The 17,554-nt window shown below is 30.9% G+C and overlaps 1 protein-coding gene across 1 annotated transcript in view; it reads left to right on the forward strand.

The window, feature by feature from the left end:
• The first annotated feature begins 8,271 nt into the window (after positions 1-8,271).
• Positions 8,272-17,554, forward strand: part of LOC146953421 (uncharacterized) — a 54,213-nt gene continuing 44,930 nt past the window's right edge. The window contains exon 1 of the mRNA XM_085709721.1: positions 8,272-8,442. Coding sequence (XP_085565847.1) covers positions 8,346-8,442 — 97 coding nt within the window. The 5' untranslated portion in view covers positions 8,272-8,345. The remainder of the gene's footprint in view (positions 8,443-17,554) is intronic.

Raw genomic sequence — 17,554 nt, forward strand, 5'->3', positions numbered from 1 at the left:
TCTTCTCTCTTTTCTGATCTAAGCTAGTATTATCACATGACCCCCTTTGTTTAACTTAACTAATGTCTCATTATTTGGGTAAAAATAAAACATACCATATTCTTGTCTTTTCTTTTCTTTATTTATGAAACTCATTTTACGTTTATTTGTTTGAAACAACTTGTTTAAAGTTCTTAACTCCCTTTGTACTTGTAGTAACTTGGTTCTGATTTTCACTCTTTTCTTTTTGTTGTCTACTACTTTAATTCACTTATTATTAAATAAGTTTCACCCTACACTGTTGGAACAAAATGTGTTTAACAATGAACCTTAAAGAGTTTTGATGATAACAAGGTATTAAAAATTGTAAATCGGACTAGCTAATATTTGTTCAAGTGTACAAGACCATAGTTAAAAATTTACATCATATAAAGGTTCTGAAGAACAAAAAGAGAGCTAAGGAATCAAGAAAAGGAAGCTTGAAAGTATCTGAAGAAAAGTGCATCTGAAGACAAAAGTGCTCCTGAAGAATGATGACGTCATCAGAAGCTGAAAGTCATCAGAAGTTGAAAGTCATCAGAAGCTGAAAGTCATCAGAAGCGACTTTATCAGAAGCTGATTATCACCACAAGCTGAAGATTCAAGGATCAACACTTCGAAAGCTGTCTATTGGATTCGAAAACATTACAGAAGACTAGTGGAAATTTGCAACGGTCATTTTGGTGAAAGATTTGAAGGCATTGGATGCTTATCTTCAAAAAGCGTTGACATTGTACTTTGTACGAACTGTACAACCACCTTCTCCACTACTCTGTTTTGTGTCCACGCTACAAGACAAGAAAACAACTCCAGAATAACAGCTATGCCTGCAAAGATGTTCCTTCACAATGGGAATGGATTTCAAATTGGTTCTTCATAGGACAACAACCAAATCAGGCAAAAGATTATTGATGAAAGATCAAGCTTCAACAACGACTCTTTGATGTGCTGGCAATTTCACAACGTCTCTTTCACACCTCTATATAAAGGAGTGAAGACTTAGAGATTTGGTAATGTTGAACGAAAGACTCTCAACATTTTTACAAATGCCAAACCTCTGCTGAAATTGTTCTGCATTCACTTAGAATTTCTGTTTCTCAAGTTCTAGTCTTAGAAATTCTTAAGTCTTAGAGTCTGTATCTAATTGTATTGTGAGCACCTCTGATTGTATATCAAGTGTTCAATCTCAAACATTTTTCTCTGTAATCTTGTTTGTTTAGAAGTCTCTTGCAGTTGTGCTTGAGCATAGAAGTCTCTTGATTGTGTTCTTGAGCATAGGAAGACTCTTGCGAAGTGTGCTTGAGCAAAGGAAGTCTCTTGCTGTGTGCTTGAGCAATTGTAATCAGATATTACATTCTAGGGAAATCTCCTTGGAAGTGCAAGGGGGACTGGACTACTTCCGGATTGTGGAAGGAGCCAGGATAATTGCTTTGTGTCTTTCTTCTCTCTCTCTGTTTTATTCCGCTGCGTTCAGATTCTGATTATCACTTCAGAAGCTGCTTCACCAAGCTTCTGACCAGTGTGTTCAGTTTAGGAGAAACGAAGAATTTTTCAAAACACAATTCAACCCCCCTTCTTGTGTTTTTCTCACCTTCATACACTACATACACAAACTTGGTATAATTTAATTCTGTCTAAAAACCATGACTAACAAGTACAACTATGTAAGCTTAAAACAAAAAGGCTAAGTTGATTTAGTAAATTCTTGGACTTTGGAAAAGACATATATTTTTAGAGAGAAAATAGATTATGGAGTATGATTATATTTTTACTACTTTTGGTGATTTTAAGGAGAACTTAAAATTAAACCTTTGTTACTACCTTTAGTCTAAAATCAATGAGTTAGTTAGTAACTAAAAATAATAGTTATTAGACTCTAAAGATACTAATATTTTTAGAATGAGAACCTTAGAATGAAAGTTTTTACCGGCTAGATTTATTTTCTCAAGGTAACGTTTTAGAAAGTAATAGTTTCATTATGTGTATTTTAGTCCTTTAGAAATAATAATGAATAAATGATTGAATTATGATCTGAATTGATTTTAAAATAATGTAAATTAATGTTTTTGACGTTGTTAATAAATTTGGACCGCCCGTAAAGTTTTAACGTATTTGACGAAATTCAGGAAGTTACGTAAAAATAAAGTAGACTCCGTCGATTTTTCTTAGAAGTTTAACAACAAAAATGTTAAGAATTATTATAACTCAAGGTTGGTTTAGAATAAGGTAATCTTGAATAAAGTTAGAAAAGTTTTCTTGTTTAAGAGTAATTTTGAAGTGTTAATTTATATTTGAAAAAGAAAACCATATTCTTGGTCTTATTCTTCAATCTTCAAAATCGTGTCCTCCTTGGATAAAAAAAGGGTCATGTTTTATTTCTCTTGCTCCCTCTCTCAAGTCAGTTCGTCTCTCTATGCTTCTTTAGTTTCCTTTATCCTTTCTCTTGAATGTTGGTGTCGTAAACTTTAAGAGAAGAGTGAGAGTTGGGGAAATGAGTAAGATAATAAATAAAGGCCTTTACTTGGAGGGCTATTAGTGTGAGAACAAAATTTGGAATATCACCTTTGCGAATGCTATTGGGTTCTTGAGGGTTTTTGACGTCTAAAAGAAATAAAAGGGAAACAACTATTTATTTGGATGAAAAGCTATTCGAGGTAAGGGCACTTTCTTGAAACACTATAATTACTTAAATGCGTGGTTGGTTTATGTGCTTATATCTGTGTTGTTTGTGAATAAACATTTTGAGTAAATATGTTTGCCCAATTAGGGATGATATGCTATCAATTTGATCATGATATGTTGATGTGCTTTGCTTTCAAATTAATTGAAATGCTTGATGAAATTATGATGTTATGCATGATGTTTATGAATATATGTATGAACAAGAATTCTATTGAAATTACATATGCTTTTGAGATATGTAAGTTGTTGCATTAGCATATAAGGGGAATCGTATGCTCATGCATTTCATAGTAAATGTGGCTACCAGAGAGGAGTCACGAGGTGCACACTGGAGAGGTGGCACGGGGTGCGTTTTGAAACCACCTTATCCCGTAGTGGATCATTGAGTCTGATAGATGAGTAGATACTCATCTCCTTAGTGGCGTTGCCACAACCCTCTGCGGAGCGGTATTAATTCCGGAATCATTTGCATGTGATGTCCTGTGATAGGCTTCACACTCATGTAGAGTCTGCATTTTTAGGCTAAATGTGCATATTGTTATAGTTTATTTGTTGAATGTTTATTTTAAAGCCATTTACCATGCCTACATGCAATGCATGTTGTATTTCTGTAATTATGTTGTTTTTAGATCGTGACCCTCTACATTAATTCGTGGATCGGGCTTTGCCCCACATCCAAATAGGGAATCATTAAGCGGGAGTGACAAAGACTTTGGAGGAGTAGCAGTTTGGGAAGTCAAGCTTGAGGTCATCAGTAGGTCTCAAACCAAGTCATAACAGTTTAGAGTTAAGGATCAGCTTTAGGATTCTTTTTAATTTTTAATTAATACTTTTGTTAGGAAACTTTCCCTCTGCGTAGGGATGTAAGTGAGTCTTGTAAATTGATCAGTCGTCATACAAAGCGCTATATAACTCTTAACGTTCATTTTGAAAAGGAATCTTTAATATATTTTGTGAATAAAAGTCTATAACTTGTGTTTAAAAAGGTTTAACACTTTTTTTTGGTTAAAAAAAACATACACAATTTTTGGTGCTAAAAAAACGGGGCGTTACATTTTCTTTCATCAAAGGATGTAGAAACTGGTTGAACTTCTTGATCGGAGGTCTCGGTTTCTTCAAGATCATACTTCGAATCTTGCTCTGGATGACTTCAACTGGTGGAGAATATGAAGATGAAGATGAAGATGATGAAGAAGATGAAGATAAGCTGAAAATAAGCGCGTTTCGGCGAAGAAGAAGAATAAGAAAATAAGCTATGTGTTGAAAAGTGATGAAAATGATGATTACTAATTCTGACTTCAACTTTTGTTGACTCCGGTTATTAATTTTTAATACTATTTTATATTTAAAAAAGCACTCTTGGTGGGAGTTGAACTAACTCTGATCACTTCAACTTATTTTATATTTTTAATATGTATGTAGTTATCTAATCTAATACTTTTATAATACTCATAATAGTTTCGTTTAGGGAGTGAAATTGAGGTGCTAAAGAGCAATTGTATTTTTCTATCGCATATAAATATATGATAATAATAAATATATGATAATAATTTAAGTGTTTAACATTACAAATGGTAGTAGAATCTATTAGGTCAGACACGTATATAGACAAAAATTAATTAGAACACATTTCTCTTCTTTTAAGTTTTCAACAAAAGCAAATCTCTTTGCATTTTTACATATTTCTTCCAAGCACGGTGCCATTTCACTGACTTCAAATCAAATCTAATGATGAGCAATGTTATTTTAACTTAGATTGTTAATGTACAAAGATGATTAATTTTTCGACGCAGTTGAGAAAGGAAAACGAACTAGATGAGAAAATTAAGATATAAGCCTCAATGCAAAATTCACATATATTAGAAATTTTATTGGTAGTGTAGTTAATGAGCTTATCCATTGCACATAAGCCTACAAACATAGGAACAAGGTAAAAATTACTCATTAGATTCGATCAAATCTCTTTTCAAGCAATCACTATTTTTTTTTTTTTTTTAAATTTGTATAGGGTTCATAATCCATATGGTGCAATCAAAATCCACTAAAAAATTATAACAAATGATTATAAGTTGGGCTATAATTTTGGGTTGCATGCAGTTTTTGACTTTTGTAAACAAAATTACTAATTTCAGACCGATGTTGGATCATAGAAACTAAATCAAGGCATTGCTGCAAGGCATGGTTGAAATGCAATACCACATTCGAGGTTTTCCTCGTGCACGTTTCTTTCAAATGACAATCGAACCTTCATCCATTTCCTAGTTGCGTCCAAACCCTAACAATATTTCTTTTATGAATTATGATTGCAAATTCAATTTATTCTAAACCTTCTATATATAAAAGAAGAGCAATGCTATATATCAAGAAAGATTTTATCAAGAAAAATTCAAGAATGACATGGCAAAATATTTTATCAAGAAATTGTGATGAAATTAATGTTAGCCAATAAAATCTCAGCTTGACCGGAAATCATGGGGTGGTGCGGAAATCATGGGGTGGTGGGACTGAAATCTAATGGTGATTATTCTGTCATGTCATTCTTGAATTTTTCTTGATAAAATCATTCTTGATATCTAGCATTTTCCTTTCTTGATATCTAGCATTTTCCATTCTTGAATTTTATCATTCTTGATAAAATCATTCTTGATATCTAGCACTTTAACAATAATCACAAGAATCGTGGTCTGGTGTTTTCGTTTGGTGGTTAGTTGTTGTTCTATTATTTTAGTATTGTTTTAGTTTTTTCTTTGATTTTACTCTGAAGGAGAAGGATTTTTTTTTTTTTTTGTTCCGTTTTAGATTGGCTTGAGTATTTCTTGTGCTCATTTTTGTATTTGTTTGTGTTTTTTTTATCTGTCTGTACTCTTTTGGGAGTTTTCATACCTCACATTAAAAAAAAGAAGATGTAATGACGTGAAAGTTGTGAAGACAATATTAATTTATGGCTAAGATTGAAATAAATTAATTAATATTGCATTGGGAAAGTAAAACGATCCTTATTTTAGAATTTTATTTTTACTAAAACGAAATTTATTTTAAAACAGAGAAAATATATTAGAGATTGATCAAGTAATCTTCATTTCATACCTCACATTTTCTTATTAGAGATTGATCAAGTAATCTTCATTTCATACCTCACATTTTCTCTAAATCTCATTTTTTACAATAAATCCATAGCAAAAAATATTTCAGAAATTTTTAAAATTGAAAATTTTAAGATTTTTCACATTTTAAAAAATGAAGAATTTTTTAGATGAAGAAGCATGGGAATAGCAATGAGCTAAATATGGCCAGGACAACCAAGAAGTCTAAGTATTTCCATCCAAAACTTTAATGCATTGGTAAAGTGAGGCGGTTCTCTTATATGTGTCCGTTTGGATTGGTTTATTTTTGAACTTGTAAAAAATAACTTATGCAAATAAGTAAACTCTTATGTTAATTCATAAGTTCTCACAATCGAAAATTGTATCTTCATAAGCTATTTTTTCATAAACTACATTGACAAGTTTATGAATAATACATAAAAACTTATTTATTTACGTAAGCTGTTTTATATAAGCTATAAAATAAACTAACCACTTGTACTTAAATTCTAACAATTTTCCCCTGAAAATAGTGCAAGTTTCCTACATCGTTATTTTTGCACCGTCGTATCTAACTAACATATTTATCTCGTCTACATCATGGAGCACGAAAGCAAGAATGGACTAAAGGATCAAAACCACATATATCATTAATTTAGTTCATTCTCAGTAGATGTGAGGCTAACCACCCATACTCTAGTTCGAACTGATTTGAATATTATAATGAGTGTTCGTAAATACATATATACATTGATCAAATGTTCATATCGGATTTTATTTCTAGATATTCAAATGTACGTATGTATATTTGTTCCATCCGTAATCATGATAATTAGGGTTGGGCAAAAATAACCAAAAATCAACCCTAACCGGTTAACCGAATCGAACCATACTAAAATTAACCAAACCATTACATTGGTTATCTAACCGAACCATTATTTTAAAGACAGTTTACTAACTGAACCAAACTGCTGTTAACCGCAATTAACTGTTATGAACCGAACCGAACCATTACAACTCAATTAATTCCTTTTCACAAAAATATACATCTAGTTGTTAAGGACATCGAATTCTTCTTAAATTTCTTCTAAACCTATGTTGTCGAAATTCATTCAGCTAGTTTTCACATAGAATGAATTGAATATGTGCATGAATAATTGGTAAAATAAAAATAAAAAAACAAAATAACAACTAATCAAATTGTGATAAACAAACATAAAAAATATTAAGGTCATTGATTAGAATATCACTAAGTATGCAATGAAAGCATGTCTTTACCTCATCTGTATTCCTTTCTTGTTTTTTCACTCTGGCTATATTATCATTGAAAAACGTTTGAATCATGAAACAATAACACAGTTAAAATGTGAAATTACTACAGGCTTCAAATTGAAAATTCATTTATGCATGTTTAAATACATTGTAACTATTATCCATTATAATATATTTGTTGTTTTGAAATTGCATTCAAGATGTGATGATAAACCTTTATCTTTAGTGAACTCATTGAGTATTGTGTGTACATGTCATCCTGTGTGTGAAGTTATTTCATGGCCAAGAAATTCAGGAATTAGAAAGATATCAAGGAGATTTATACTTGTATTTTATAGATATTTGTAATCAGGAAAATATACAAAATGGATGTTCAAGGGATAATGTCTGGAAGTGTATAACTTTTTTAGAGCCTATTGGCATCACTAAATGAATCTGAATACTTTTCTTATAACGAATTCCTAATCTCTCATTGATCGGAGTTTGGAAATGCCATTGTTGTGAAATTGAAGTTAATGCAAACTCTTGAGACTCACTCCAGCTTGGAAATATAAATTTTGGTTCGGTTCGGTTCATAAGTTACGGAACGGTTAACCGAACCATAACTTTGGTTCAGTTCAGTTCGTTCCAACTCTTAAACGGTTTGGTTCAGTTATTCCGAACCATTTCAACACTTCAGTTCGGTTTGGTTCGGTTAATATGGTTAACCGAGATATTAATGCATACTCATTGTCATTCATCATGTAAAAAACCAACGTTATGCGGTAAATCACTAACGAAAATAAAGAAAAATCTCTCCACCAACTCATTAACAAAGATGTATTTTAAAAAGTTTCATTGGGTAACAATGAACATAATTGACCAGCTTAGTTTCAGAAATTTCACGATATAGTTATTTATGTCTTATACGTACCAATTAGGATCTTAACCCTTCTAGTCATGTAACGTACATTAATTGGATCTCTTGTCATCATATGTACATCAAAACTTGCATATGAGAGGTGGACATGCATGGTTCTCAATTCCAGTGCTACCAATTAAAGATCATGTACAAGACCAGGTTGTTATATATCTAATATGATGAGTTCTTTTCACACAATCTGAATGTTGCCGAACCACTTACTAATAATAGTAACTTGGGAAAAAAGATAAGAACAAAATAATTTAATGCACTTATTATTTTTCTGCTTCCCCTTTTTCCTATAAATACCCAACATTCAGCCACTTCATTTTCATCCATCATATACTTATATTGATACACAAAAGTTTCAAAGTGAGTTCTTTTTGAAAATGAATTCCAAGGGGTTACTTTTTCTAGCCATGTTGTTGGCTTCCATCCTTCTCATTTGTGCAGAGTCTGCACCCAAAGACTTGGACAACAAAGATGGTAATTCTAATTTTGTACATCTTGTATAATTTTAATTTCCATCATTACTATTTATTTAGCATAATTTTACTAAGTTTTTTTCATAAAAAAAAAATAAACTTGGTAAAATTATACTAAGTTTTAAAAATAAAGCACCTATTATGGTTTTCTATCTCTAAATAAACTTTGAATTTTTACATGATGAATGACAATGAGTATGCATTAATATCTCGGTTAACCATATTAACCGAACCAAACCGAACTGAAGTGTTGAAATGGTTCGGAATAACTGAACCAAACCGTTTAAGAGTTGGAACGAACTGAACTGAACCAAAGTTATGGTTCGGTTAACCGTTCCGTAACTTATGAACCGAACCGAACCAAAATTTATATTTCCAAGCTGGAGTGAGTCTCAAGAGTTTGCATTAACTTCAATTTCACAACAATGGCATTTCCAAACTCCGATCAATGAGAGATTAGGAATTCGTTATAAGAAAAGTATTCAGATTCATTTAGTGATGCCAATAGGCTCTAAAAAAGTTATACACTTCCAGACATTATCCCTTGAACATCCATTTTGTATATTTTCCTGATTACAAATATCTATAAAATACAAGTATAAATCTCCTTGATATCTTTCTAATTCCTGAATTTCTTGGCCATGAAATAACTTCACACACAGGATGACATGTACACACAATACTCAATGAGTTCACTAAAGATAAAGGTTTATCATCACATCTTGAATGCAATTTCAAAACAACAAATATATTATAATGGATAAAGCACCTATTATGGTGGTGGCCGCGGAGGTTGGGGTGGTGGTTGGCCTGCCGAAAACCATGATGCTTATACTGATGCTGAACCTGAGAACTAAGCAAGAACTTGAGCTAGCGTGTGGGTTCATAATGATAATACTACTACAATAAATAAAACTTCATGTGAAGTGTACTTATGTAGAAAAAGGAAACAAATATAATAAAAGTTAGAATCCTATGATCTATTGTACTTGCTAAATGAATAATACACTTAATTAACCTCTACATACATAAACTTTCTATTTCTTTCGTTTACAAGCCTTGCATTCGGATTTGGATAACCCTAGCTACACGACAACACACAGTGTAGCAACTACAAGATCGTTAGATCAAAGTTGCCATTTATTTCTTTGATTCAACGGTTTGTATTTGTTACACCGCGTATACAACGTTGTAGGCGATTGAATCACCTTATGTTCTCTCATTAAATAGTTTCAGTTAATATCAAATCAATCGACTGGTGCACGTAAATTTCTTATGATTCCATTCGTAAATATAAGCAATCCATAATCACAATTCACATGGTATCAATTGGTCATATATTATAATCTTGACCATTTCATTCATTAATAAGGCAAGCCAACACATTTCATCTTCAAGATTACATGTTCGAGTTGCTGCAATTTTGAACACAAACATAATAATAAATATTTTGTTGTTGTAAATATAAAGATTTTGCATCCATTAGATATTGCCACTTCTCAAGTAATACGTCACATTTACTTCATCCGTCTCAAAATAATTGTCAATTTAACATTTTTCACTCTTTCAAAATAATTGTCACTTTAGAATACCAATGCAACATTTATTATTATTTTCCATTATTATACCCTTATTTATTGAATTCTATCCAACTTAACTGCTCCACTAACTACAATTAATAACAGTATTTTAGTAAATGATAGTAATTTTACCATTGAAATCAACACAATTAATCATTTTCTTAATAATCATGCACAAACCTTAAAGGACAGGTATTGTGAGATGGAGGGAGCGGAACTTTTCACTTTCCAATTAGTTTTGAACAAAAGAAAAGGAAAAGGATAGAAGAAACACCCAATACCCTTTGTTTCCTTCTTCTGATCGTGAAAATAGAGAAGTAGAAGGAGGCAAATTTTGAGCTAGCTTTCAAGAATGGGGCATATAACCTTAGCTCAAATCTCAAATTCCTACTCTTGTAATGAGTAGTTGTTAGTAACTTATATTGTGACATCAAATGTTGGGATTTGATCATTATGCATAAATACACTTTTTTTTTTTTTTTTAGGGTTAATAGGCCTTTACCTCCTGTAATATAAGCCACTTTTGGTTTTCCCCCTGTAAAATTTTTTTGTCAGATTTGGTCCTTGTAAATTTTTTTTGTTTTAGAATACCCCCTAGGCCAGCTGACTGTGCATTTTCCCTGAGGTGGCATGCTGCGTCACCTTTTTCTGATGACGTGGCACGCTGACTGTATAATTATTTTTATTTTTTATTTTTTAATTAGCTACACGTGGCATTTGTGTGTATTTTTTAATAAAAATAATAAAAAATCTTAAAAAATTCTAGAAAAATTAATAAAAATAAAAAAATTTTGAATTTTTTTTTTGAAAAAATACGGAATTTTATTTTAAAAATCTGGAAAAATTAATAAAAATAAAATAATCTGATAAAATGAAAAATAATGAAATTTTTTTGAAAAATTAATAAAAATAAAAAATGATTAAAAAAATAAAAAAACTGGTAAAATGAAAAATAATGAAAAAATTCTGGAAAAATTAATAAAAATAAAATCCGGAAAAGATTAATATATATCAAAATTTTCTAAAAATTAATATATTTAGAAAAAAAATCATATATCCAGAATTTTTTCAATAACGGAAAAATGGAAAAAAATTCATATTTTTTTTTCAAAAGTAAGAAGTTTTATTTTAATCTTTTTTAATAATTTTTTGAAAATTTCAAGATTGATCATTTTCAAAAAAAAGTTTATCTTATCGAAAATTTTTCAAAAATTCATATTTTTTTTATTTTTTATTTTTGAAAATTTAGTTTTTGTAAATATGATTAATCTTTTTTCAAAAATTTGAAGATTGATCATTTTCAAAAATTTGAAGATTAATCATATTTATAAAAATCATGTCCGAATAACAGGATACAATGTATATTGATTGACACCGGTATATAAATCATGTTATACGGTTGAATGACAAGCACTTTCCGAAAAAAAAATATGAATTTTTTTCATTTTTCCGGTATTGAAAAAAATCTGGAAATATGAACTTTTCGAAATTTATTAATTTTTTCCATAATGTTTTCATTTTTTTAATTTTTCCAGATTTTATTTTTTATTTTTAAAATTTTCCAGATTTTTGTTTTCATTTTTATTATTTTTTCCAATTTTTTTAAATTTTTTCGGTATTTTTTTTATTTTTTCCAATTATTTTTTTAGTTAAAAAAATCAGAAATGCCACGTGTATCTAATTAAAAAAATAAAAATAATTATACAGTCAGCGTGCCACGTCATCAGGAAAAGGTGACGCAGCACGCCACCTCAGTGAAAATGCACAGTCAGCTGGCCTAGGGGGGTATTCTAAAACAAAATTTTTTTACAAGGTCCAAATCTGACAAAAAAATTTACAGGGGGGAAAACCAAAAGTGGCCTATATTACAGAGGGTAAAGGCCTATTAACCCTTTTTCTTAACATTGCATAAATACACTTGATCAATCATTATTTTTTTGAATAAACTTGATCAATCATTATTATTACTAGATGCATAATTAAGCATGTATGTAGTATATTAATTAATGTTAATAATTGTAAGGTAGATACGGTAGTTGATTATGCTAATCGGTCATTAGAGTACTATGAAGTTATGTTAAAGATTACACTGCATGGCAAACCTGCGCAATGATGAAAATCTAGTGGAAAGGCAAATCATGAGTGTTTAGATTAAGTATATGAGATTGTAGGAAAAGTTGGGCAACAATGGAAATCCAGTGGAAATGCAAATCTTGATTGTTTATATAAAGTGTAAGACATTGCAGGGTAAACCTGAGTAATAATGAAAATCCAGAGTGTCCAGTTAAAGTGAATAATAAAATTACATAGAATATGGTAATATGGACCATTGTTTATAGAAATCATTGTTGATTTGGTTGTATGTATGATAGGAGTAATAGATATTATTTAGCAAATTGTTGAGAAGATTTTTCTCCATTCCTGGTACACCAATCATGACTGAGAACATCAAAATACCTTTTATATTCTATGTTACTGAGTCTTTGTGCTCAGTATGTTTGGGTGTTATAGTTTTATCTACAAAGCACAAGGTCACGGGACTTCCTAAAACATTTAAAAAAAAAAAAATCAAACTATTGTAGTCATAGATAGCGAAATTTGGCCAGAATTTGAAAGTTTTAATGACAAAGGTATATATATTCGTAGTCAAATCACAATAACTTATGTATTCTAAGTATCATATTGTTGCACTAAAAATTCAATTTATATGTTTGGAGCGAAGAAATAGTTTGAAAACCTACATATTAAGGAAGTTACAATAACCATCAAAGTTAACTGCTACTCTCACTCGAAAAGTTCAAATTCTTCTGAAAGCTCTAAAAAAAAGCCGATCGAAGATTGCTCAAGACTCTTCAAGAGGAATAGTTATCCATCTAAAATCACCAAAGAATCACATTCAAAAAGAAGCTACAAGAGAAATTATAACAAAGAAATTATCAAGGATGTTAGCAAAGAAGTTTATCTTGGAGGATAGAAGATATAAGGTGTACATGCATTGTAATAGTTAGCTATTTCATTTGTCTATACAATGTAATCTCAAACTCCATGTAAAAGAGTTCATTTCCATTCGATAAAACTACGCATACTAGAAATACATCAACCACTCTCAAAGGATAATACTCATACTCGAAATGTTGAAATAACAATGTATGAATCTCACCCCTTGAATAATACACTTTTTCATTTCACACATTTGCGCCTTGTATCCTTTTTTCATTTTACATAATAAAAAATCCTTCACATTTCGTCGATCTATAACTTAAATCTCGTTACACGTAAATATCTCAACTAATAACCCCTTTTAAGGATTTAACTTGTATCCTAGATTGTCCGTCAAGTTCATCTGTTGTGGAAAACTATTTCGAATCAACACAATTTTTTTAAAAGGAACTATCATACATAGTTATTTTTTTATTAGTAATATTCATATGTACAAAATATTCACTCCACATAAAATGTTACATAACTGATTAGTTAGAATAATTCATAGTTATTATGTTAATTTGTTTCCTCTTTTAATAAATTTATTTATAAATGTTGTTTATTTTGAGTATCTAAGGACATTGAACAATATTCTTTTTTATATTGCAGGAAGAAAGGGAAACATGATTAGAAGATTGTAATAACTAACTATTATCTCTCTCTTCTTCACTTCTGTCTCGTTGGATGCTTGCTCGTGGAATTCCCTTAGACTTTAAGGATGCGATTGATATGCGAAAAGTTAAGTACTGTATAGAACATACAATACAGGACAACATAATATAAGGCCGAATAGCACATGACAAACGTTTATGATATTGAATTTTTGTGTCTTATATGATGTTTGGTTGACAAAAAAACTATTTTGGTACAGTCTCTAAAAATTCCACCATAAGCAGCCTTAGCAGGATTTCTAACCACAGCTCCATCAGTAATAACTTTCATCCAGTGCCTCGTTGGAGGACTCCATAGAACTTCTTTGATAAGTGGAGCTTTATGAGGGTGAATTTGTATGTTGACGGCTTTGAGAATCACAAATTCTATAATGTTGCTGGAAGCAGTCTTCTGAGTTTTGTTTCCTGTGATGACCATGAGATTTTCTTGTTTAGGAATCTATATTGGTTTCACACAAACCAAATGGTGTTGAGAATGTTGATGATACAAGCTTGAATGGCCACTTGGAATTGAGGGTTAGAAATATTAAGAATTTGGTTAGAAATAATGGAACTGAATTGAAGAGTAGTACTTAAGAGATTGGCTAACTATGTCCATAATTTCAAAGCAAATGGACAAAGCAAGAATATATGAGATGTGATTTCTTCATTGGAAAAGCAGAAGCTGTAGACAGAAGGAAGACAAAGCAAGAATATATGAGATGTGATTTCTTGCTTAATTTTCGAAGCTAGCAATGATTTGGAGGGAGGATTGTTTGTTGACCATACATATTTTGGTTAATGGAGCTTCTGATCAATATGTGCTGAACATATATATGCTTCTTTGAAACATAAATCTCCATTACTATTTTCTTTCCACATAAACTTGTTTGGTTGAGTAGTAGTGGGGAGCATAACTTGAATTTCTAGTTATTTGATGATTAGGAAGGCTACTTGAACACAGTTAGGAATGGACCGTTCGAAGTTGATGGTAAAATCACCAACTTTTGCTGATAGTTTGTTAGAAATATTATTCAGGATTTGGAGAATGTTTCCAAGATAGTCATGCAAGAAATATTATTTAGGATTCGGAGAATGTTTGCAAGAGTCATTGAAAATTGGAACTCCAAAATAAATGAAAGGCATGGAACCTATGTTGAAGCCTAGCAAGATTAACAATATGTAAAAGTCTTCCTATGTTAATGGAGCCTTAGTAAATTGTTGATTTAGAGGGATTGATATTTTGACCAAACCAATTGGCATATTAAGAAAAAAATATCCTTGGCAATGAATTCTAACAGAACATTGATAACATTAATTGAGGAATTTTCATTAGATTACTTGAAAAACAAGTTAAAAAATTATGTAAATATAAAAGTGAAATTAAGTTAATTTTGCAGTTATAAAAAGATAACGTTATTTCAAGATGAGAAAAGTGAAAAGGTTGAAAGTGGATCTAAAAACCATCTCCCTAAGAGAAAAGGAGTGGGGTATTAGAAAGGAATAAAGGTAATGTGATGTCATTTCCTGACGAGAAGGGAGACTCGACCGTAGCTTCTAAGAATAGTTGCTAAAACTACATGCGCGTGTACATGAGAAATTACCAATGTAGGTCCAACACTTTTTAAATAGCTCATACATAATGTGACGGGACCTACATAAGTTTCACCTAATAATATAGTGGATGTAGAGTGGGTGCTGAAAAGAGAGTCAAGATAGCACTCTTCTAAAATATATATACTCCATTTGTCGTATATGTCCTATTTTAACATTTAAAAAAAGTAATAACAAAAGTGTAAAAATGAAAGAGAGATAATGATATTTTACTAAATTACCCTAATCAAGTATTTTTGTATTCATTTTTATCGTAATTGATAAGTGAATAATATTGACATAGGGATAAACTTGCATTTATTAGAGGTTACAATTAAAAAAAGACGTAAATAACATTGTATTTAAAATGGAAAGCGTTAATTTGTACCCTTATACAAATGGGTCACTTTCATTTAGAGGTACAAATGGGTCACTTATTATTGAAATGGAGAGAGTAATTTTTTTTAATTAATTTTCATACTATTACAAAAATATTTTTTTATCACTTGAAAATATTTCCACACACAGAGAATAGCATACAATATGTAAAGAATTATAAAATTGTTATTAAATTACTTTCAAAAGTTTAACAACCGTACCACACAATATGTAAGCAACACTTTGACCAACACACACACACACACACACACACACACACACACACATATATGACCATATTAAGATTTTTTCTCAATAAAATTTACATGAAAAAACTCAATTATTTAAATAATCCCAATTAGATTGGCACCATGTATTATTGATAATTAAAAAAAATTAGGATAGCTTTAACATTTACCAAATAGAAATAAGAACAAGTTGATAAACCACAAAGTTCATTAACTAGAATTAATTATTCAGTGGCACAAAAAACCACAACCCCCATCGAAAAGGTTGAAAGTGGGTCACACAAAATGAATAAAACTAGAGAAAGCACATAAAGGTAGCGTGATTAGAACAAGAAAAACCTACAGAAAGGAATAGATGTAGCGTGTTCAATAGAAAAGAATAATGGTATAACTGTATCGTGATTCCGTGATGAAAAGTGGGAAAAGATTAAAAGTGGCTCTACAAACCATAGCTCCCATAGAAAAGGTTGAAAGTGGGGCACATGAAATGATTAAAATTAGAGAAAGCACATAGAGGTAGCGTGATTAGAACAAGAAACCTGCAGAAAGGAATAGATGTAGTGTGATTAAATAGAAAGGAATAAAGGTATAAATGTACCATGATTCCTTGATGAGATGTGGGAAAAGATTAAAAGTGGCTCTAAAAACCACCACCCCCATAGAAAAGGTTGAATGTGGGGCACATGAAATGAATAAAATTACATAAAGCACATAAAGATAGCGTGATTAAAATAGGGAAAAACTTTCATAAAGGAATAGTTGTAGCGTGATTCAATATAAAGGAATAAAGGTATAAATATACCATGACTCCTTGATGAAAAGTAGGAAAAGATCAAAAGTGGTTCTAAAAACCACCACCCCTTTAGAAAAGGTTGAAAGTGGGGCACATGAAATGAATAAAATTAGAGAAAGAACATAGAGGTAACGTGATTAGAACAGGAAAAACATGCAGAAAGGAATAGATGTAGTGTGATTAAATAGAAAGGAATAAGGGTATAAATGTACCATGATTCCTTGATGAGATGTGGGAAAAGATTAAAAGTGGCTCTAAAAACCACCACCCCCATAGAAAAGGTTGAAAGTGGGGCACATGAAATGAATAAAATTACATAAAGCACATAAAGATAGCGTGATTAGAACAGGAAAAACCTGCAGAAAGGAATAGATGTAGTGTGATTAAATAGAAAGGAATAAAGGTATAAATGTACCATGATTCCTTGATTAGATGTGGGAAAAGATTAAAAGTGGCTCTAAAAACCACCACCCCCATAGAAAAGGTTGAAAGTGGGGCACATGAATTGAATAAAATTACATAAAGCACATAAAGATAGCGTGATTAGAATAGGGAAAAACTTTCAGAAAGGAATAGATGTAGCGTGATTCAATATAAAGGAATAAAGGTATAAATATACCATGACTCCTTGATGAAAAGTAGGAAAAGATCAAAAGTGAATCTAAAAACCACCACCCCCTTAGAAAAGGTTGAAAGTGGGGCACATGAAATGAATAAAATTAGAGAAAGCACATAGAGGTAGCGTGATTAGAACTGCAGAAAGGAATAGATGTAGTGTGATTAAATAGAAAGGAATAAAGGTATAAATGTACCATGATTCCTTGATGAGATGTGGGAAAAGATTAAAAGTGGCTCTAAAAACCACCACCCCCATAGAAAAGGTTGAAAG

The sequence above is a fragment of the Medicago sativa genome, chromosome 1 (assembly GCF_051527215.1).
Source record: "Medicago sativa cultivar Bolivia chromosome 1, Bolivia_mono, whole genome shotgun sequence".
Lineage (NCBI taxonomy): Eukaryota > Viridiplantae > Streptophyta > Magnoliopsida > Fabales > Fabaceae > Medicago > Medicago sativa.